General features: G+C 47.7%; 1 protein-coding gene across 8 annotated transcripts in view; it reads right to left on the reverse strand.

The window, feature by feature from the left end:
* Positions 1 to 24,438, reverse strand: part of MYO16 (myosin XVI) — a 183,567-nt gene that overhangs the window by 17,568 nt on the left and 141,561 nt on the right. For all 8 annotated transcript variants that reach the window (XM_048501914.1, XM_048501905.1, XM_048501895.1 and 5 more), the window contains 3 exons: positions 20,030 to 20,132; positions 6,749 to 6,845; positions 2,043 to 2,292 (listed from right to left, as the gene is read on the reverse strand). In XM_048501914.1, coding sequence (XP_048357871.1) covers positions 2,043 to 2,292; positions 6,749 to 6,845; positions 20,030 to 20,132 — 450 coding nt within the window. The remainder of the gene's footprint in view (positions 1 to 2,042; positions 2,293 to 6,748; positions 6,846 to 20,029; positions 20,133 to 24,438) is intronic.

Raw genomic sequence — 24,438 nt, forward strand, 5'->3', positions numbered from 1 at the left:
ATGGTTCTCTCCCCACCAACTCTCTTTCCTAATTTTGTCCTCACATCAACCCTATGAGGTAGGTTGTTAGCCTGAGAAACAGCTCCAAGCCAGTGCAAGTGGGTATTAAGCATGTAAATCTCTCACAAATCACTCCCAACAAAACATTGGCCAAACAAATGTCAGCATCATCTCTCAAAAAACACCTCTTTCTAGTGGAAACCACCCCCAAACAGCATCACATTCAATGGTGATTAAATTAGGGAGCCCATATTCTTCATTTAAATCACTCTTAAAGGGAGAACCTGGGGTCCCCAGTTAAAACAACATTGAAAAGTGATGCTGTTTTGCAGTGGATTCTCTGCCACCCTGAAACAGCATCACTTTCAGTGTTTAAACTAGGGACCTCACATTCTCCCTTTAAGTCCATGCTGAAGGGGGTGGATTGAAAAGAAGAATCTGGTGAAATTTGGGGGGTGCCTGCTGTCAGGGGCGCAATTGTTAAGCTAGCAACACCAAACTTTGGGGGATAAAATGGAAACAATGGGGGATAGGGGCACCCCTTTTGGGAGTCCATAACTTTGGACCCCCTGAACCAAACCTCCCAACACATCCCAGAAATGTTGGTACTGCTAGCCTAAAAACTGCAGGCCCTGCAGGCCAAAAACTGAAAAAGCACTAAAAATACAAAACACACACACACAAACCTGAAATTTCTGTGCCCTCCACTGGGGGGCACCCAGGGACATGGGGTACCCCATGTCCCTAGGCAAATACGCCATTGATCAGCACCCCATTTCTCTGGCAGTGGGTGATATGGTTTATCTTTCTAGAGACATGCACAAGTATACAAAACTGGGACATAAGTACATAGGACCTTTCAGGGTCTCTCGTATGATTAACAAAGTGACTGCACAGTTAGATCTGCCTAAGGCTTTGTGTAAAATTCACCCTGCTTTCCATTGCAGCCTTCTAAAGAAAGCCGCTTCACCAGACGCTTCACCAGACAGCAGGCATCCAGCCCCTTTCTCCTCCTCCTCCAGTTCTGATTGATGGGGCTAAACATTTCGAACTCCAGGAAGTGCTGGACTCTCGCATCTATCGTAACTATTTGCAGTACTTGGTATCCTGGAAAGGCTATGCACCTGGGCAGAATGAGTGGGTGAACACAGATAACATTAGAGCCCCCCGACTCATTAAAGCTTTTCATTGTTACTGTCCAAGCAAACCGGGGGAGGGCCTTAGAGGGAGTGGAAATGTCAGGATGCTATTGCTGGGAGGGGGGAATTGCTGGGGAGCGCTTCAGAGTCTGCAGGTGTTGCTTATCTGCTTCTGTTTCTCTGGCCTTGGAGCTCTGCACTGGGAAGAGACTCCAGACAGGACTGTTGCACTGTACTGAGTCACATATGGGGGTGGGGTGGGATTGCTACATTATATTATCAACTGGTTTGGCGCCAAATCACCAGAACAGTCTTCTGCTCTTTCTCTCTTGTATTTAATAAAATCCTTGAACCCATCAAGTGAGTAATTGTCTGAATGGGGAAACTGACAGCGTGGGGCGCTCAGCTCTGTTTGTTGGACCAATCCACTCCAACATCAGGTAACTTACTCTCCAATTCTCTTCATCTATTCCAAACCTATCTACGCAACACTGCTTATATCCTAGGACCTAGGACTACATGTGTGTGAATTCTGCTGCTTTGTTCATTGTGTGCTTGTGTATTCCTATTATCCCTAAATAAACTTGTTACACTTTATTTGCTGTCCTGTGGAATTTCTTGCAAAAAGTTTACTCTGAATACAGAGCCAACAAAAACCTCGAGCTTGCCTAATCTTTTGATAAGTCAAGAGTCTGCTCTCACTAATTTCCCACTTGAAAAGGGACACAACCACAATTTTGGGTAACAGTGCATGTTGAGTCATGTGACTTCCAAAGTGGGCAGCACCATAGGCTCCATGTGACTCAAACCAAGCCACTGTAACAATGACCCCAGTAAAGATAACAATGACCACAAAAGCCAGATTTGTGTGCTTTTCCATTTTTTAAAATCACTCATTCTTACTTTTTGAAGCATTCTTCTTCCTGCTTGGTAGAAGCCTCAATCTGTTCTTTAAAGTAAGTTGCAGCTGTTTGTTTGCGGATCCGGTCATTTTCTCGAGCAATATCAAAAGCGTTCTGAATGACCAAATTATCATAAGCTTTGAGACTGTAATCTTCTAGCTCTCTCAGGAAACTTTTGACAGAGGTGATCTCTTGCTGCCTGACATTCCTCTTGTGTAACAAGCGCTGCCGTGCAAGAAATCCCCTTATGACTGCCACAAAGGAATCAAACATATGAGAGAAATGAAAGATGCAGTAGTTATTGGAAAGCAAAGGAATGGTAAAATATCTTACCAAAGTGACTAAATTCGAATGAATCAATAAGCAGACAAAACCAGGGAAACCAGCTTCTAGTGCCAGTTCTGTGTACACATATAGAAATATTCTGTTATCCATTTCTAATGATAGAATCCAAAAGCACAAAAACTGGAGCTCAGAAATGCTCCTCATGGTGGAGAAGTATCTTTTTCTTACTGAATTCCTGTTGTTGATTTTCAGGACTAGTCATAAGAACATAAGAACATGCCAGCTGGATCAGACCAGAGTTCATCTAGTCCAGCTCTCTGCTACTCGCAGTGGCCCACCAGGTGCCTTTGGGAGCTCACATGCAGGAGCTGAAAGCAACGGCCTTCTGCGGCTGTTGCTCCTGAGCACCTGGTCTGTTAAGGCCTTTGCAATCTCAGATCAAGGAGGATCAAGATTGGTAGCCATAAATCGACTTCTCCTCCATAAATCTGTCCAAGCCCCTTTTAAAGCTATCCAGGTTAGTGGCCATCACCACCTCCTGTGGCAGCATATTCCAATCACCAATCACACGTTGCGTGAAGAAGTGTTTCCTTTTATTAGTCCTAATTCTTCCCCCCAGCATTTTCAATTAATGCCCCCTGGTTCTAGTATTGTGAGAAAGAGAGAAACATTTCTCTCTGTCAACATTTTCTATCCCATGCATAATTTTGTAGACTTCAATCATATCCCCCCTCAGCCACCTCCTTTCCAAACTAGAGAGTCCCAAACGCTGCAGCCTCTCCTCATAAGGAAGGTGCTCCAGTCCCCCAATCTTCCTCATTGCCGTTCTCTGCACTTTTTCTATCACTTTGTTATCCTTTTTGTGATGTGGCGACCAGAACTGAACACAGTACTCCAAGTGCAGTCGCACCACGGCTTTATATAAGGGCATGACAATCTTTGCATAATATTGTGCATAGTTTTCATGTGAACACATGGGCCTTTTAGCACCCCCTTCCACTGGCAGAATTTGGTTGTCTAAAAAATCCCTTCCGTACAGCCCAGAGCAACACCTCAGAACCTATATTCAAGTCTCCATTTGTCAGATTTGAGCTTTAATTCTCAAAAGCTTATACCTTGGAAATTATGTTGGCCTCTAAGGTGATACTAGACTTAAATCAACATGAATCCACTTGTATTTGAAGAAGTGTGCATGCACACGAAAGTTTATACCAAGAATAAACCTTTGTTGATCACAGAACCAAATCAATTGTTGGCCTAGTGTGCAGTGAAAGGACTAGGTGCCAACTCCCCTTTGCTGGAAAACTCAGGTGATAACTTTTTGAAGGGTAGAAAAGAACACACACACAGAATAACGATCCACTCTACACTCTCAAAACAACCCGAACACTGATGTTAGCGTGCAGTCTTACTATATAGTTTGTCTAGCCCAGGGGTCTGCAACCTGTGGCTCTCCAGATGTTCAAGGACTACAATTCCCATTAGCCCCTGCCAGTATGGCCAATTGGCCATGCTGGCAGGGGCTGATGGGAATTGTAGTCCTTGAACGTCTGGAGAGCCGCAGGCTGCAGATCTCATCCAGCATCTGGACTCTGAGGTAAAATGATCTTTACAATTTCTGCTGACTGATACATTCCAGACCAGCGCATGACCACCTAGCAACTTTCAATAATCTAACATCAAAGGCCTCCCCTGAATACAGTGACATAATACCTCTCAAGCCTCTCCACTGGCAAGATCTGCAGTAAATCTTCCCCTCTCAATTCCCTATTTATCTATATCTATAAATGCGAAATTCCATTCACTGACTGACTCATCAACAGAACCCAAAAAGCACCAAAGCCACACGCATGAAATTTGGCACATCTGTTCCTTACATACTCCAGGTGCTCACTAAGAAAGGATTTCCCAAAATATTCACTTCCACTCGATTTATTACCGATTTACTGTTTTCACTGCTCATCTCTGCCCATCTGCACCAACATTCTAAGGGCAAACCAACCCCTCAGTCCACAGACATGCTGCACGAACATTCTAAGGGTGACAGTTAAATACCACCAGCTTCAAGTCCTTCACCGTGGTGCACCAACTGCACTCTAACACCACCCTATCCCTTCTGCTGAAACCACTACAGGGAGAAGAGGAATTAAACGCAGAAAGCACTTTACACACTGCATTAGAAAAAGACAACTACAGGAAGTTGCTGCAACATATGCGCAAACCAACCCCTCAGTCCACAGACAGTTTGTGAGGAAATATGCTGCATGTCACTCCAACGTTCACAAACAGGCTGCAAAGAAGTATGCTGAATGTCACCTCGAAGTTAACAGACAGGTGTGAAAAAGTACTCCTCCACCCACCCTCACATTAACAACACCACTACAGCCAAATACTATCAAAATAGATTACAAACCACCTTGGACTACGAAACATTTGTCGGGTTTCGCACATGGACATCAGATTGATTACTGTGGAGACAAGTTTATTGCTCTCAGCCTCCGATCACCCTGTGCTTGGTGTCATGCTCTGAAGTGGCGAGATGAGTATCCAGGAATGTGCTGCAGTGGCAGTACAGTCCAGCTCCCTGCCCTTCAACCCTACCCTGAACATCTTCACAGCCTTCTCACTCATCAGCATCCAATGGCAGAACACTTCCTTTCTGGATCCGAAAAATACAACAGCTGCTTCCAAATGACGTCTTTTGGAGCCCACCAGGTGAAAGAGAGCAATTTCATGCCAACATTCAAAGTGCACGGACAGGTCTACCACAGGATAGGAAGCCTCATTGTGGGACCCAAACAGCAGCCATCATTCCTTCAGATATACTTTGTGGGGGATGACAACAATGAGAGGGACATACGATGTGGACTCTACCCAGGCGTTCAGCCCGAACTGATTAGTGAGCTGCAGAAGCTCCTATACGAACACAACAAATACATTCTGGAATTCAAGGCTGCGATTGATTCTGTCCTTAAAGACCAGAAAGATTTTCAAATAGTGATCAATGCCAATCAGAAGCCTTCAGGAGAGCACCAAGGTCACTTCAATGCCCCCACAACTACCAAAGTTGCTGCTCTCATTGTCAGCCAGGTTTTCGAGAAAAGAGACATTGTTCTCCACAGTACAGACAGCAAGTTGATGCAGATCAGTGCGACGCACCACTCATACAACGCTCTTCAGTTCCCTCTGAAGTTTTGCAGTGGAGAAGATGGGTATTGCATCAACATATCTGAGCATGCTGTGAAAAGCAAGGCTCCTCTCCAAAAGACCGTATCAGCTGCTGAGTTCTACAGCTACAGAACCAATGGTGCGCCAACTGCATTCTAACACTATCCTCCTCAATGCATATGAACCTGTTCCTTCTGCTGAAACCGCTAAAGGAAGAAGAGGTATTAACCACAGAAAGCGATTTACACATTGCATTAGAAAAAGACACACAGGAAGCTGCTGCAAAATATACGAAAACCAACCCGTCAGTCCACAGACAGGTTGTGAGGAACTATGCCGCATGTCACCCCAAAGTTCACAAACAGGCTGTAAAGAAGTATGCTGAATGTCACCCCGAAATTCATAGAGAGCCTGTGATGAAGTATGCGTAGCGAAGCCTGGGTATCCTGCTAGTTAAGAATACTAGAATAATAGTACTAAAATAACTGCCAGATCTGAATGTTTCTAAATATTACACAATGTTGTCTATTGAAACTCATTATAACAACAATAAATGGAACATTTTTGATTTGGGGATTAGTTAATTAGTTAGCCATAGCTACAGAGGTCCAGAAAAAGCTTGGCCTGACTGCTGGCAATCAAGGAATCTGGAAGACTGGATTTTTAATACCTGAGGAAATGCCCAGATTTTTGTACATGGACAGCCTAGAAAATCAAGTTTCCAGAAAATCAATGAAGGATTTATGATTGACTGATTCCCACATTTGTATCTTGCAGTTCTGTACCGAAATTAGTTCTGGAGACAGTTTACAAGGTAAAAACAAGGTCTTAATAAAAATATAAAATAAAACCTAGCAAAATCTTAAAACCATAATAAAATATGATACTCCAAATTCATCTGAAATATCTGAACACAAGTGAGTCTGGCAGCATAAGAATAATGTAAAATCAGTAAAAGTAGGGCACTCAGTTAAAGAACAAATTGCTTATATGCAGATACACAATGGTAGAAAAAGTGATTGTGAATTCTGGAGCCATAATTTTTAATTGCTAAACTACAAGATGAATTGCTCTCAATATTTATTTATTTAAAAAAGGAACTGCCCAGTCAGCTCACAGTAAAATTGCCTTGCATGAAAATGCAGAGTAAATGCTTTTGAAAACAGTGAATGAGTTGTTTTATCATGTCATGTGTTTTCGCTCAATGCACACCTATTACAACAATTTAGAAAACAATTGTCCAGCAAGCAATACCTTTTTGACAAGTTACAATTTTCTTCCGCAGCTGAAAGGATGAATCATTGAGATGTTCAGCTTGCCAGCATTTTAGAAACACTTTTCTGGTTCCTATCTAAAATACAAAAACAAAACAAGGAAGATGCTAAAAAAAGAAAAAGGTCGCATGGATGACAGGGAGATAATGACAGAAACAAGGCAAAGATGATGTTTAAAATGCTATGCATGGCACCCAGTTCCATCTATACATCAGATCCCCCTCCCCCCAACTTGGCCAGAGCAGGCATATTTCATCATGACTACCATCTTTTGTGCTAACAATGAACTGAGAAAGGGAGAATGATTGGGACAGTGGCATTGGCAGGGCGAGGGCCTTCCCCAGAACAGATGTTTCTCCTGCAGCATATAGTTTGGCTCTCAGGCAAATGTACCAAACAGTTTTATGCAGAAATCATCCCAGTGGCTGCAGTCAGCAGTATTATTTCCCTAGCAGTGCCCCTGAATCAACCCCATCAGCTTCACTCCAGATCGTTTGTATGGGAAAAGAAAAGAACTGAACTACATTTCTGGCTGGGGCAAACCCTTTCTTTCCCCCTTGATACTGGCCTGCCTTTGCTGACTATTGAGGCAGCAATATGTATACAGTGCATGGAGGGACATTGTTCTCCCTTGCACGGATTCTGCCAAATACAAGCCTGTTGAAGGGGCTTGCTCCTATCGTAGTGTCCCATCTTAGGTGACCTTAAATATACTTTGTATTGTCCAGAGGAAATAGCAAAATTCAGAGGAATCATACTTCAGGACTTGTACTAATGATTTAATGCTAGCATGTATCAAATGAAGGCAGAGAATTAACTGGTTATTAGCTTTATGTTCCAAAACCTGTAATGAATCAGTGGGAATAAATTCCATACTCCACAAACATACCTTCCAGTTATGGGAACATAAAATAGCCTGAATATTATATTTGATATAGAAGAATAAGGTATCTATATAAACTGAAAATCAAGGAGTCTCTCTCTCTCAATAGTAAAAGGTAACTTGTCACCAAAGGTACAAAGTAGGAAGATCTTATCATATCACTTATAACATCCTGGAACAGGACTCTAAAAACAGCATCTCTTAAATAGGGAAACTTAGTTAATAAATACAGATATCAAATACAAATGTTCAAAGGTTAGAAGACAGGCAAAATCTAATGAGATAATTAAAATGTGTTTTTCTATATTTTAATGAACTCTGAAATGATAGTGAAATGTATGAAAAATATATTTAACGTTTATTCTGTTTGAATCACAGATTATAAGAATGGCTATAATCATTTTAACTGTTTTTAGTGAATAAGATGTATGTGAAATCATTTAATCCTAGAAGAGGTTACTTCGGAGTGTTGGAAACTGGATAATTTGATTGAAAGGTTGAAAATAGTTTTATTGCCTGACCTACGGAAGGAGCAAATAAGTTAGACTAGCAAAATTTGTGTTTGTGTTGAACTATTAGACTAGCAAACTGATTTTATGGTGGAGGATATGTATGTAAGAAAATCCTGACGTACGCATTTTGAAAGTATAAGAACTGAAATCTGTGACTGGTAAATTGTGTCTCTAGCAAAGAACACCCTGTACAGACACTGAATCTGAACAGTAAAAATACTCTCTTTAAAACCTAAGTCCTTGGAAATTTTCTTTTTGTCTTTTAAACATGACTGATCTGGGCCAGAAAGGGGTTTTCTGGTCTGACACAGTGGCCCTTTCCCCACTTACCTTAAGCCCCGAGCTACTCTCCTCAAGTAGCACGGGGTCCAGCTGCCCTCCCCACTTCAGGGGTGGCGAGAACGCAGCCGCCCCGACGCTGCCTCTCTCCCGCCCCCTCGATGCATGGAATTCCTGGCACCTTTTAAAATGGCGCCTTTTTGATCGACCTCAGCGCATGAGCCAGCTGGAAGTCATGAGGAACCCAGAGGCTGTCGCCTGTGGGAATTGCTTTCTCGCACTGGGAATTGCCCGCAGCAACCCTCGGGCAAAGGTGAGTGGGGAAAGGGCCAGTAACATAGCTTCCAATATCATCTGGAATTTTTCTCTATCAATTTGTAATGGATTATTTTGAAGCACAGCAAGGTACGCAAAACCAAACAGTATAGATATTTATGAAAATTCATACTAAAAACCTGAGCATTTTCTGTATGGGGAAGACGTTGAATGTCTTGATATCAAGAGAGTTTTAGAAACTGCACAGAGTTTTCATTTATTTCTCTTTCTCATCACAGAACACACACACACACACACACACACACACACACACACACACACACACACACACACACACACACAGTGGCGTACCTGCCTAGGGACAGGGGGTACCCTATGTCCCCAGGCGCCCCCATTTGGTCACATGGGGGGCACCAACATTTCAGGGTCGTTTGTGTTTTTAATTTTTTTGTGTTTTTTACGTTTTGGCCTGCAGGGGGTGCATTTTAAGGCTAGCAGCACCAAAATGTCAGGGTACTATCTAGATACTGTCCTGATGATACCATCCAAATTTGGTGATGTTTGGTTCAGGGGCAGCAAAGTTATGGACCCCCAAAAGGGGTGCCCCATCCCTATTATTTTCAATGGAAGCTAACAGGAGATGGGGGCTACCCATTTGAGGGACCATAACTTTGGTCCCCCTAAACATAACTTCATCAAACTTGGGTGGCATCATAAGAATAGTTACCAGATGACACCCTGAAATTTTGGTGTCACTAGCTTTACAAATACACCAATTCCAGGCACCCCAAGAAATTTGCCCAAGATTCTTTGTTTTGCAGTGACTTTGCTCCATTGTAGCCAATGGGGAATTTCTGAGTGTGTAGACAGGCTGCACATTTTTGAAGATAGAGACACCAGACTTTCAGGGTGGCTCCAGGAGGGCCTCCTGGTAATAGCATCCAGGTTTGGAGACCTTTGCTTCTGAGGGTTCAATTTTATGGGCCCCCAAAAGGCTTATGGGCCCCCAAGAGCAGCAGTGGCGTAGTTGCTAAGAGCAGGTGCACTCTGATCTGGAGGAACTGGGTTTGATTCCCAGCTCTGCTACCTGAGTTGTGGAGGCTTATCTGGGGAATTCAGATTAGCCTGTACACTCCCACACATGCCAGCTGGGTGACCTTGGGCTAGACAAAGCTTTACGGAGTTCTCTCAGCCCCACCTACCTCACAGGGTGTTTGTTGTGAGGGGGGAAGGGCAAGGAGATTGTAAGCCCCTTTGAGTCTCCTATAGGAGAGAAAGGGGGATATAAATCCAAACGTTTCTTCTTCTTATTTTGTTTCCTCGCTCCTGCACATGAAAGCCTGCGGGGTGAGTTCTCTCAGAACTCTCTCAACTTGCCCCCCCCACTCTAGAAGCAAAGCTCACCAAGCTTGGATGCTATTACTCAAGGCCTCTTGGAGCCACCTTGAAAGTCTGGCGCCTCTACCTTCAAAAATGTGCAGCCAGTGCTTACACACTCAGACATTCCCCAGAATCTGCCAGGCTCTTCAGCAAGTTCTGTGGGGCTCAGACTTCAATGGGGCTTTCTGTTATGCCCAGATGGCTCTGTGGTAGAGATTTCAACAGGCACTGTGGTAGGGGTCTTGCTCTGGGTGGGGGCACTTCCTGTAGGGCTGCTGGTGTCAGTCTCCTGAAAGGAACCAGCCAAATTTGCTAAAATGTGCGTGGAAGAGGAAAATGCTGTGGGCACCGAGTTGAAGGTAAACCTGATGCCCACAGCATTTGGCCATCACAGGCAAACTTTAGCAAAGTTGGCTGGTTCCTTTCAGGAGACTCACACCAGCCGCCTTGCAGGAAATAAGTGTCCCCATTCAGAGCAAGACTACTACCACAGTGCCTCCTGTTGAAACCTCTACCACAGAGCCAGCTGGGCATAACAGAAAACCCTATTGAAGTCTATGGTGGGAAAAATATTTTTTCCCACCACAGAACTTGCAGAAAAGCCTGGCAGATTCTGGGGAATTTCTGAGTGTGTAAGCAGTGACCACACATTTCTGAGGATAGAGACGCCAGACTTTCAAGGTGGCTCCAAGAGGCCTTGAGTAATAGCATCCAAACTTGGTGAGCTTTGCTTTTGGGGGTCAGTGGGGGCACTGAGAAGTTCTGAGAGAACTCAGCCATCAGGCTTCATGTGCAGGAGCGGGGAAACAAAATAAGCCTTTTGGGGGCCCATAAAATTGGACCCTCAGAAGCAAAGGTCTCTAAGCCTGGATGCTATTACCAGGAGTGCTTCCTGGAGCCACCTTGAAAGTCTGGTGCCTCTATCTTCAAAAATGTGCAGCCTGCCTCAGAAATTCCTCATTGGCTACAATGGAGCAAAGTCACTGCAAAACAAAGAATCTTGGGCAAATTTCTTGGGGTTCCTGGAAGGGATGTATTTTTAAAACTAGTGACACAAAAATTTCAGGGTATCATCTGGTAACTATTCTTATGATGCCAACCAAGTTTGATGAAGTTAGGTTCAGGAGGACCAAAGTTATGGTCCCTCAAATGGGTAGCCCCCATCTCCTGTTAGCTCCCTTTGAAAACAATGAGGATGGGGGCATTCCATTTGGACACCCATAACTTTGCTGCCCCTGAACCAAGCATCACCAAACTTGGGTGGTATCATCAGGGAAGTCTCTGGATGATGCTCTGAAATCATGGTGCTGCTAGCTTTAAAAATGCGCTCCCTGCAGGCCAAAAAACACCAAAAATACCCCCCCAAAACCCAAGTACCTTGCATTCGCATTTGTTCATATTTGGGCAGGACATAATTGGACACTTTTTGTCCGAATGTGCCCATATTAGCCCAGATTCCAGCCAAATATGGTATTTGTTTCATCTAAATATCCCTCAAAAGTGATGCTGTTTCAGGGTGGGGGAGAATCCACCCCCAAACAGCATCACTTTCAATTTTGTTTTAACCGGGGACCCCAGATTCTCCCTTTAAGGTGGATTTAAAAGAAGAATCTGAGCTCCCTAGTTTAAGCACCATTGGAAGTGATGGTGTTTGGGGGTGGATTCCACTGGAGGTGTTTTGTGAGAGATGATGCTGACATTTGTTTGGTAAATGTTTTGCTGGGGGTGATTTACATGCTTAATACTGACTTCCATTGGCTTGGAGTTGTTTCTCAGGCTAACAACCTACCTCATAGGGTTGTTGTGATTAGGAAATTAGGAAAAGAGTTGGTGGGGAGAGAGCCATGTATGTTTTACTGGGAGTGAGAGGTGTTTTGTGAGCTGGTACAAAAAATCATTGTTTGGTCATGGTGGGGGAGGGTGGCCACCCATACGCCGGGCGGGGGGGAGGGCGTGCCAAACTCAGGTTTTTTCCCCGGGTGCCAGTTTGCCTAGGTACGCCCCTGCACACACACACAAACATATTCAAAGGAACACAAATGTGTTTGAAAGTACTTTTTCATTCATTTTGGGACTATGAAAATATGAACAGAACTGGAGTGAAGTCACCCTGACTTTTCATAGCAGAAAGTCATTACAAATTCCAGCCTTGGCTCTTCTACTTAGAAAAGAACATTCAGGTTTTAAATGTTATATTTTCAACTGACAGATATCTAGCAATTAAATAAAATTGTCACTGATGACAAAATTGTCCAAAGCTTCAGTGATTATATTTTGGTTTCTCAGGGAGATAGAAGCAAAAGGCATTCCAAACTACAAAATGGCTCAGTGACGTAGGTATAGATTTTGGAGGGGGGTTGGGGGAAGGGCCACCCCACCTGCCCCTAGGGCATGGCCATGCCTCCCCAAGCCCCACCCCTGGCATCAGTGCTTACAAAAGCAGCTCTCTGAGGAGAGGGGTGGCAGACTCCCCTGCCTGCCCACCCCCCTTGCCCCCCACCAGCTGGGCTCCCAGTCGGCAGGCAGCAGTCCCTTCTGCTCTCCCCTCTGGGCAGAGGCGTAGCTAGGGAAAATGGAGCCCGGTGCAAAATCTGAGGTTTGCGCCCCCCCATGGGAGGCCGCTGTGATGCTGGACTCCACCCCCAAAGAGCATCACTTTCAATGGTGTTTAAACTAGGGAGCCCAGATTCTCCTTTTAAATCCATCTTAAAGTGAGAACCTAGGGTCCCCAGTTTAAACAATATTGACAGTGATGCTATTTTGGGGTGGATTATCCCCCACCCTGAAATAGCATCACTTTCAACATTTAAAACTGGGTACCTCAGATTCTCCCTTTAAATCTATGCCGAAGGGGGTGGATTTAAAAGGAGAATCTGGCGAAATTTGGGGGGTGCCTGCTGTCAGGGGTGCAATTGTTAAACTAGTAGCACCAAACTTTCAGGGTATCTTTAGGAGACTTTCCTGATGATACCACCCAGGTTTGCTGAAGTTTGGTTCAGGGGGTCCAAAGTTATAGACCCTCAAATGTGTAGCCCCCATATCCTATTAGCTCCCAATGGAAACAATGGGTGATAGGGGCACCCCCTTTGGGACCCCCTGAACCAAACCTCACCAAACCTGGGTGGTATCATCAGGGGAGTCTCTCAACAAATCCCTGGCATTTTGGTGCTGCTAGCCTAAAAACTGTGCCCCCTGCAGGCCAAACCCCCCCAAAACAACAAAATACAAAAAACCACAAAGGGGGGGTTGAACCCCAGAAACCCCACCTTTACCTATGTCTTAAAATGAGTACTCAGATTCAGAATGTATAGTTGGCCTGGAGTCTGTGCTAGCATACCTCTGGACAACCTCTGAATAATGCTTGTGGGAGTATTCTTTCAAACTTTCAAAGTAGAAGAAATATAATAGGAAAATCCTATTCACTGAGCGACGCACATCTTCCCAGGAGACGGATGAGTCTTGAAGAAACAGCAACACAGTTTGTCTTTCTGTGCAGACACTGCTCGTAGGCTATAGATGCATTTTACTCATACTCTGATAGGCCTTGAAACCAGTTTCAAGTTGTCCTGGGCTGCTCCCTTCTCTCCTCTGGCTACAGCCAGACTGTTGCATGGGGGGAGTTTGGCAAATGCCCCTGCATGGCCTTGGCAACTAGATACTATTTCTTTCTTTCCTGTTCTGCATGGCAGCCTTGCAGTACAGCACAGAAAGGGAGGGGAAGCCACTCAGATGGGCTTGCCAATCTCCAGGCGAGGACTAAGATCTCCTGGAATGATCACAGTGTCAGATCCATGCCTGTCAGTGCTTAGATGTCTTGCTGTGTGGGGATTGCAAATGTTTCCTGTAAATGCTTTCCGGTTCCCCTCTCCCCTCCCTGGCAATTCCCTGGTGCCAGCCCTCCTGCGGGAAGGTGCGAACGTTCCCAGGTTTCTTGAAGCTCTGTAGTGCAAATGTTATACTTTCTGTGAAACACATTTGGTGGGAATCAAATGGGGGGGGGGATTGAAGGATATAATCGCTGGATCTAAGTGGGAGAGCTTAGATTCAGCTTTCTCTGTTACTCTACGCATTGTATAAATAAACTGCTTTAGGACCCTCCTATGGTCTCTGTTATTTCCACGTTCGAGAGCCTGACATTAAGCTGAATCTCACAGTTTGACCCATACCCGTATCCATGGCCGGAAAGGATGGAACGACAAGCGGGTCCCTCATGGGTGAACCTGATGAAGGGAAGGGACTGGTCCCGGACAAGGACGAGGAGCCCTGTGACCCAGATTCAGGAGATGAGGAGAAGGATGCCCTCATCCCCGACCGACACGATCCCTCCTCGGGTGCCGCATGCAGCACCAGCAACGGGGACAGTGTGGGATTGCCCTACGCGTGGGCCCCTGCTCAGCAAGCGGGTCGGGGGCCAAGACGACTGAGCGGCGTGTGTCCACTTGGCTCACACAACCCATAGATCAGGACATTTATTTGGAGTGGGACCCGGCGGCGCAACACGAATGGTCGCGGGCCCAAGTCCGAGCAGGGGCATGGGCTCCTGAGCGAGGTGCGGTTGCCTGGCAGCGAGAGCGAGATGAAATGCGGCAGGAGATACACTTCCTACGGCGCAACATGGAACTCCTCTTGGCCCACGCAGAGGCGGCAGAGCGAGATTGTCAGGATCCGCCGTTGCTGCCGCCTCCGCCTCCGGAGGGAGAACGGCTGGTGGCCGCACTCCCCAACAACGAGCCGCCCGGGCAGCCGGGGCCACTGGGTCCGCCTGGGCTGCAACAACCACAGGTACCGCAGAGGCGGCGGCATGTGAAGGCTCGTTTTAATGGGACGATGGAGAATCTGGCCTACTTCCTCGTGCAGGTCAAGGCGCACATGGAGAAGTACGGCGGCGACTACGAGGATGAGATCGAGCAGGTACATGAGGTGGGGCTCTCCTGGAGGAAGTGGCTGCCAGTTGGTACATGGGACTTTACAGGAGCCGGGCGCCCGAACTGCGTTCCTTCCCCCACTTCATGTTGGCCCTGCAGCGGCAGTTCGAGGATCTGTTTGAGGAAGAGAAGGCCCGGGTCGGGCTACGGCAAATCCGGCAAGGGTCCCGATCCATGAGTGAGTACGTCTCCGAGTTCCGACAGCTGGCTGGGGTGGTCCAGGACTGGCCTGAGCAGGTGAAAATCCACTTCTTCCGAGAGGGGCTTTACCCAGAGGTGGCACAATGGGCCATGGTGACGGCGGAGCCGACCTCCCTGGCGAGGTGGTACATGCGGGCGGGCAAGGCAGAGATCCGCCTACGGAGAGTGCAACTACTGAAACAGTGAGACAAGCTCCTGCCGGCACCTTCCTGTCCCTCGTTGGAGGGTACCTCCCCAGCTCGCAATGGAAAGGAGGCAAAGGAGTCACTCTATGCTTGGCGGCGGCGGCTGGGACTGTGCCTGAATTGCGGCAGTGAGGGGCACAAAGCGGCGGAGTAAGAAGTCCGACTCCCCGGTGGGCCCCACCGGCAGCGCGGCGATGGCCAAGACAACTCCGGGTCCTGGGAAGAAATCCTCATTCAAGAAAGGATCGGGTCTACAAGTGGCATCGCGCGAGGTGATCTCGACTCTTGAGGAGGCGGGCGGCCCCGACTCCAGCAAGGAGTCGGTGGGAAACGACAGCGACCTGGCCTGATTCGCGCCCAATGCCAGGTCCCTTTGAAGGGTACGAAATGGATGGTGAGTGAAACCAACGGCCCATTCCTTCTCCCAGTGACTGTGTCGAACCAGACTTGTGGGACTACTGTGCAGACACAGGTCCTTGTTGACTCAGGTTGCACCCGCTGCCTAATGCAGCCGGCCCTTGTAAACCAGTTGAGACTATGGCGGGTTCCCCTGCGCTGCCCCATTCTGTTTGAGCAGATGGATGGGGCCACATTGGGGGGTGCCCCGGCCACGCATCGGACAGAGCCAGTCCTGATCCAATGCGGGGGGCACTGGGAGGAGCGGCAGTTCATCATTGCGAGGGTGGCCAAATATTCCCTGGTGCTGGGGGTGCCCTGGTTGCGAGATCATGATCCGGAGATCTTCTGGGCCTCCAACTCTATTCGATTTGTTCACCCCCCTTGCAGCGACCATATGTCTGGGTCCCCGCAGATGCAGGCGGGGCCCTCTCACGAGTGAGCTGGGAGTGCACTGGATGTCTCGGCCATCCCTCAGCCCTACCGGGACCTCCGGAGGGTGTTCGAAGAGACGGAGTGCGACAAACTGCCGCCCCACCATAAGACTGACTGCAAGATCGAGTTACTCCCTGAGGCCAAGCTACCAAAAAGCCCCCTCTACCCCATGAGCCCATCAGAAGCCCAGGTGCTCCAAGAGTTTTTGGACAAAAAATTGAAACGGGGCTTTATTAAACGGGTGACCAGTGACTTTGCTGCACCTGTCCTGCTCGTGCGGAAAAAGGATGGCTCCTTGCGCTTGTGCACAGACTACCGGGGACTGAACGCAGTCTCCGCCTGTAACAGGTACCGCCTCCTACTGATCAAGGACTTGCTTAGTTGCTTGGGCGAGGGCAAGATTTTCACTAAGTTGGACTTGCAGGAAGCCTACTACTGGATGCGGATCGCCAAGGGCTACGAGCACCTGAGGGCTTTCAACACGAGACTGGGCCAGTTCGCCTACTGCGTCCTCCCGTTTGGGTTAGCCGGCACGCCGGGGATTTTCATGTGTTTGATTAACGAGGTGCTCCAGGACTTTTTGTTCAAGGGGGTGGTGGTGTATTTGGACGATGTATTAATTTACTCCCAGTCGGAGGAGGAGCACGTCGCAACTGTGCAGGCTGTGCTTCAGCGGCTCCTGGACAATGACCTGTTCGTGAAGCTCTCTAAATGTGACTTTCATAAGGAGTGGCTGGATTTTCTGAGTTACCGGATCTCCAGCCGGGGGTTGGAGATGGACCTGGGTAAGGTGAATGATGTGGTGCAGTGGCAGGAGCCCCTCACCAGGTGCCAGCTGCAGTCATTCCTGGGCTTCGCTAACTTCTATCGGGACTTTATACCAGACTTTGCCCGGCTGGCACTGCCTCTCACCGATTTGTTGCGCACGAGGGAGAAGGGGCCAGGGGCGACAAGGCCGTTGGCTCCGCTGCCGTGGTCGCCAGAATGTGAGGCGGTATTCCGGGTGGTCAAACGCGCCTTCATGTTGGAGCCCCTCTTACGCCATGGAGACTCGTCCAAGCCCTTTGTCGTTCACGTCGATGCTTCGGATAAGGCTATGGGTGCGGCCCTACTACAGAAGGGGGAGGATGGGAGGTTGTATCCCTGCACCTATCTTTCCCATAAGTTTTCGGGGGCTGAGCGCCATTGGACGGTTGGTGACAAGAAGACGGGGGCAATCAAGTGTGCTCTGACCGCCTGGCGTCACTGGCTGGAGGGAGCGGTCCTCCCGTTCGAGGTGTGGACTGACCATCGGAACTTGGCGGGGTTCCGTGCCCTGGGGAAGCTGTCCGCCAAGCAACTTTGTTGGCTGACTTCTTCTCCCGCTTCCAGTTCACTCTGCATTTCCTCCCCGGGAAGGCCAATTGCCTGGCTGATGCGTTGTCTCGGCTGCCAGATCCTTCCCTGGGGGACCCCACTCCAGTCGGGACGGTGTTCTCCCCATCTCAGCTGTGCTTGGCGGTTGTCACTCAGAGTCGGGCGGCGCTCCGCCCCGGCTCCACGGCTGTCCCCACCTCGCTGGAAGAGATCCTATGGGGGGCGGGGGCACTCGAAGTGCCGCGGGATGAAGGGGGTGATCTGCTGGAAAAGCGGGGGGAGTTTTGGTGGAAGGGGGGTCGACTGTATGTGCCTCCGGCAGCGCGCCTTCTCGCGCTGCAGGGGTCTCACGATGTAAAGACAACTGGTCACTTTGGGTTTGTGAAAACTTTGCATTTGGTCCGCAGACAATTTTGGTGGAAAACTTTGAGGGGGGATGTGGAGGCCTATGTGAAAGGGTGCCCTACATGCGCGATGTCCAAAAGAGCACAAGGGAAGATGTCCGGCCTCCTCCAGCCCTTGCCGGCGCCCGCCACGCCCTGGAAGGTGATTTCCATGGATTTCATTACCGATCTCCTGTCTAGCAGAGGGAAGTCGGTGATCTGGATGGTTGTGGACTTGTTTTCAAAGCAGGCGCATTTTGTTCCTTGCACCTCGCTGCCATCGGCGAGCAAGTCAGCCCGCCTGTTTGTAACTCACATCTACCGACTCCATGCCGCTCCTGATAAGATAGTATCAGACCGCGGCGGGCAGTTCATTTCGCGGTTCTGCTGGCATTTTCTGAAGCTACTGAGCACGGAACTCGCGCTGTCCTCGGCATTTCATGCCGCCACAGATGGCCAGAGCGAGCGCACGAACGCGACTCTTGAGCAGTACCTGCGATGTTACATAAATTTCCAGCAAGACAATTGGGTTGACCTTCTGCCTTTTGCTGAATTCGCCTATAATAACGCGGTGCATAGCAGCACGGGGAAAAACCCCTTCGAGGTCGTCTCGGGGCAGTCGGCAAAGCCGTTTCCTTTCTTGGGGGAGGTTCAGGAGGGGCCCATAGAGCTCCGGGAATGGGTGCAGTCCATCCGGCAAGCTTGGGGGCCGATGCAGCGGGCTTTGGAGAAGGCGAAGCAGGGGTATAAGCGGTAGGCCGACAAGAAGCGGCAGCCGGTGACTCTTATGGTGGGGGATTGGATGTATTTATCTACCTGGAACTTGCGGGGGCTGCAAGGGTGCAGGAAACTGGGGAAGAAGTACATAGGCCCTTTCCAGGTGCTCAGAGTGATCAATGATGTGACGGCTGAATTACGGTTGCCAAAAAATTTGAAGTTTGTGCATCCTGTTTTCCATTGCAGTCTCCTCAAAAAGGCGCCCCCGCCAGATGATTGGTACGCTCAGCCGGCCGTGCCGGTTCCGAAGATGGTGCGAGGGGAGCCACACCACAAGGTGGAGGAAGTCTTAGACTCTCGGGTGCACTGGGGCCGGCTTCAGTATTTGATCGCATGGATTCATTTCCCGGTTGAAGACGAGTGGGTTGACTCCAAAAACGTTCAGGCCCCTCGCTTGGTGAAGGCTTTCCACTGGGCCTACCCCGATCGCCCAGGTGGGGGGGAGGTCTTAAGGGGGGCAGAATGTCAGATCCTTGCCTGTCAGTGTTTAGATGTCTTGCTGTGTGGGGATTGCAAATGTTTCCTGTAAATGCTTTCCGGTTCCCCTCTCCCCTCCCTGGCAATTCTCTGGCGCCAACCCTCCTGCGGGAAGGTGCGAACGTTCCCAGGTTTCTTGAAGCTCTGTAGTGCAAATGTTATACTCTCTGTGAAACACATTTGGTGGGAATCAAATGGGGGGGGATTGAAGGATATAATCGCTGGATCTAAGCGGGAGAGCTTAGATTCAGCTTTCTCTGTTACTCTACGCATTGTAGAAATAAACTGCTTTAGGACCCTCCTATGGTCTCTGATATTTCCACGTTCGAGAGCCTGACACACTGATCTCCAGACTACATAAATGGCTTGGTTCTTTCTTTTGTTATTTATAATATAATAAATAAATAAATCATTTATTTTAAACTTCTCCTAGGGAAAATAACTGCTGTAGATGGTGGGCTGCAAGGTATTATACCCTATTGAGGTCCCTCATCTCCTCAAATCCCAATTTCCTAGACTCCACACTGAACTTTCCAGCTATTTCTGAACCCAGAATTGGCAACCCTATGCACAGATCCCTCAGGTACAAAGCGATGGAGTCTCTGGGAAGATAGGGAGTATTCCCCAGTTGCCAACCTATCAACTAACACTCCCCACCTTTCTGTGTTGTGGCCTCTGGGCAGCATGAGGAGAACTAAGTGCCAAGAAACCATGACCCATCAACAAGGGCTAGATCACTGGACCTGAGTTTCTTGGAGGAGAGAGTGGTGTACAGAGAAAGATAAAGCAAACAGACCTGCCATCCTTGTAAGTTACTCTGCTGGAGAACTGTGCAGCATTTTTCCTCAGCAGACATCTTTGTCTTCTCACCCAACATAACATCAGTCAAGTCCTTGTATCTGAAAAATCAACCCATGAAGAATAAACCTTGCAAGTCCAACCTTGCAAGTACTGTTTTTAGTGATCTCTGGACAAGGCTGCATAGAAATATATCTGACAGGTACAGTATTTTCTTCATTCCTTTTGGTTGCTTGCTAGGCTTCACTGAACTTGCATACATTTATTCTGGTTTTGTCTCCAAACTAACTCTCTAAGTGGCATAATAGTAAATTTAGTAAGTTGCATAATAGTAACTTCTGATAGACCCTTTTGAGGACCTTTCTCCAGTGTGGGTACAAGGAAGTGGGAAGGGCAGGCTGCCCTTGTCTGTACTTGTCTGACTGGCACAACAGAGCCAGCATATAAGGAAGAAGAAGAAGAAGAAGAAGAAGAAGAAGAAGAAGAAGAAGAAGAAGAAGAAGAAGAAGAAGAAGAAGAAGAAGAAGAAGAAGAAGAAGAAGAAGAGGAGGAGGAGGAGGAGTTTGGATTTATATCCCCCTTTCTCTCCTGCAGGAGACTCAAAGGGGCTTACAATCTCCTTGCCCTTCCCCTCTCACAACACCCTATGAGGTAGGTGGGGCTGAGAGAGCTCCGAAGAACTGTGACTAGCTCAAGGTCACCCAGCTGGCGTGTGTGGGAGTACACAGGCTAATCTGAATTCCCCAGATAAGCCTCCACAGCTCAAGCGGCAGAGGTGGGAATCAAACCCGGTTCCCCCAGATCAGAGTGCACCTGCTCTTAGCCACTATGCCACTGCTGCTTTTGCATCTTTTGCATCTTTATTCGTGGTAGCAACATTCTGAAACCTTAGTATTTTGGGAGCAGGATACAGCACAGTAAATGTGTACGTTCTTATGGAAGATAAAAGTGAAAAAGGTCATTGTGAATATTTCTGGCACATAAATGAAAAAAAATTCATTTTGATGCCCTAGAAAGGAAAAGGTGACTGGTAACAGGTTTATTCTCATGTACAGCCCCGAGGGGCAAAGTGGTCAGCTGCAGCACTGCAGTCTTAGCTTTTCTCAAGAAGGAAGTCAGTTTTGGGAAGTTGGCTCAAGGTTGACTTAGCCTTCCATCCTCCAGAGATCAGGAAAATGAGGACCCAGCTTATTGGGTGAAAAATGTAGATAACTGGGGAAGGAATTGGGAAATCAGCCTGTAAAGAAAGTCTGCTGAGTAAACATCAAGTAATGGGACAGCCCAGTGCTTGCACCTTTACCCTTTAACCTTGACAGCCCCCATACACTTTGCATAGAACTCAATTTCGGTGGAAAGGTTCAGCAAAAAGAACTCTGTTCCACTGGATAAAGCTTTATTAGTGAAACGTGGAGGCTATCCATGACCACAAAACTGTCACGAGCCACCTGGCATCTTTTTTCCTTTCTTTAGTTTGCTGACCTATTGCTTGGTGGAGCCCTGTTTTTCTTCTTTGGTTATGCTATCCTATGGCATAGCAGGGATTCAACATTGGCCTTGTTCATTTCTATTAAGATGCCTTTTGCTCATGTAACATGTTAATGTACTCTGGTTCATGGTCTGGAGTGTATGAGCAGATGTTCACAACAGCTCCCCCACCTTTGCGGACAAGGGCTCCCAACCTTTTTCCATTTGTGTGCCCGCTGGCAACCCATTTTCCTGAAATTGTACCTCTATATTGTGAGACCTCAGTCCCAGATTAAAGCAATCTGTAGATTTAGAACTATAAACTTTATTGGTGATCAAGGCATAACGAAAGATAGACGATTTCTGAGGACACATGGCGTTAACACAAAAGGCAGGAACTACCACACCTAGGAGAGCCATGGCCCTTCCTGGTCATCAGTCTGATGCTAAGGAAGCGGGGGGGGGGGGGGGGAGACAAGCTGGCGCCAGCCCAAGGCCAATGGCCCTCGGAATGGAGGGTGGGTCCCCCTCCTCTGGACCCCGGTCAGGGCCCGTCCTGACATATATTACCAAAATGTTTGTAATTAATAAAGTTGCTGTTATTTTATATATGTTGTAACTGCAATTAAATGGCCCAGTAATAGGATTAAAAGCATGGAATAAGAAGATGAACAAATGGTGCATATTTACTGAAAAGATAAAATGAACTCAAGTTAACACTTAGTTAACATAAGAACTACAGACATTAAAAAAATATTTACTTTATTAACAGTTGAAGTATCCAAAAGGAAAGGAGGGAGGTTTGGGGCGGGGCGGGGCGGGGGGGGGGGGGCTGTGTAGGCTTGGCCAATACCCTAGAAATTTGGTAAAATTCGAATTTGCATTTATTTGGGCATAAAATTATCTGTATGCCTGAATAAAACAAATAATAGAGCCATCTGATTTGTTTTGTATTTTTTGGTGCTTTTTCGCGTCAAGGGCTGCCGAGTGCGCATTTTTTAAGCTAGTGGCACCAAAATTTCAGGGTATCACCCGGAGACTGTCCTGATGATACCACCCAGGTTTGGTGAAGTTTGGTTCAGAGGAGCAAAAGTTATAGACCCCATTGTCAGGCCTGGACCATTCTCGGCCTGGCAACTAGCATGTCCACTCCAAGGCCACAGATGTCTTTGCCATTATCATCGCCCCAGGCTAAGGAGGCCTCCCCCTGCTTATGCAAACCTAGTCAATAGAGCTTCCCGTTCATTCTTATCTGCCTTGTTGGAAAGAAGAAGAAGAAGAAGAGTTTGGATTTATATCCCCCCTTTCTCTCCTGCAGGAGACTCAAAGGGGCTTACAATGCCCTTCCCCCCTCACAACAAACACCCTGTGAGGTAGGTGGGGCTGAGAGAGCTCCGAGAAGCTGTGACTAGCCCAAGGTCACCCAGCTGGCGTGTGTGGGAGTGTACAGGCTAATCTGAATTCCCCAGATAAGACTCCACAGCTCAGGTGGCAGAGGTGGGAATCAAACCCGGTTCCTCCAGATTAGATACACAAGCTCTTAACCTCCTACGCCACTGCTACTCCTGTCTGTCCCAAACAATGCTGCTATTCCCACTGTCCTTTCAAATCCTGATATTATGGGAATGCAAGGGTGGGGGGATTATGGGCTGAACCTTTCTGTAACTGCCAGGAATATACCAAGGCCAGGGAGTCAAACTTCAGTTTTGGCTATCTGTGCCTTGAGATGACACAGTTCCAATAAAGCTCTTGAAACTTTCTTGAGTCTCGATTGATGAACGGAGTAACAACCCCTTAAAACCATCCCCCATTGTTTCCAATGGGAACTAAAAGGAGATGGGGGCTACCCCTTTGAGGGTCCATCACTTTGCCCCCCCAAACCAAATGTCACCAGACTCAGGTGGTAACATCAGGTCAGTCTCCTGATGATACCCTGAAATGTTGGTGCTGTTAGCTTTAAAAATGCACCCCTGATTGGCACCCCAATAAATTTGCCCAGATTCTCTGCATGTGAAGCCTGGTGGCTGTGTTCTCTCAGAACTCTCTCAACACACTCCTCCCATTGCCCTCAGAAGCAAAGTTCGCCCTTGGGGGCAAAGTTCATTCCTAAATAGCCAGAAGCCTGGGGCTGGGGGTCTGTGTTTATATAGGAGGTAGGATCCTTCATGGATCCTCATGTCTCTCCCAGCTGCACAGCATCAGGCTGCACAGAATTTAGGAGCTTCTGGCTAATGAAGCTGGGGGGGACAGGTTGAGAGAGTTCTGAGAGAGCCAGAAGGCTTCACATGCAGGAGCGGGGAAACAAAATAAGACTTTTGGAGGCCCATTGGCTGCAATGGAATCAAGACACTGCAGAGCAGAGAACCTGGGCAAATTTCCTGGGATGCCTGTCAGGGGTGCATTTTAAAAACTAGCGGAACTAAAATTTCAGGGTATCATCCGGAGACTGGCCTGTTGATACCACCTGAGTTTGGGGATGTTTAGCCCAGGGGGGCGGGTTCCAAGTTATGGACCCTCAAAGGGGTAGCCCCCATCTCCTGTTAGCTCCCACTTTGGGGGTCCATAGCTTTTGCCTCCCCAAACAAAACTTCACCAAACTCAGGTGGTATCATCAGGACTGTCTCTGGATGATACCCGGAAATTTTGGTGCCATTAGCTTTAAAAATGCACCCCCTGCAGGCCAAAACACAAAAAACCAAACAATAACAAAAAAAGTCCAAATACTTTGCATTCGGTTTCGTTCATATTCAGTCAGGACATATTTGGCCGATTTTGGCCCAAATATGCCCAAATTCGCCCAGATTCAGGCCAAATCTGGTATTTGTTGCACCCAAATCTCCAAGCCTAGTGCTGTGCCATGGATGACAGATCCCGACCTTGCTTCAGCTAGAACGTGCCTTCACCCTGGGCCTGGTTTCAGGGGCATATCTACAGAAAACAGTG

Source organism: Sphaerodactylus townsendi, linkage group LG01 (assembly GCF_021028975.2).
Source record: "Sphaerodactylus townsendi isolate TG3544 linkage group LG01, MPM_Stown_v2.3, whole genome shotgun sequence".
Taxonomy (NCBI): domain Eukaryota; kingdom Metazoa; phylum Chordata; class Lepidosauria; order Squamata; family Sphaerodactylidae; genus Sphaerodactylus; species Sphaerodactylus townsendi.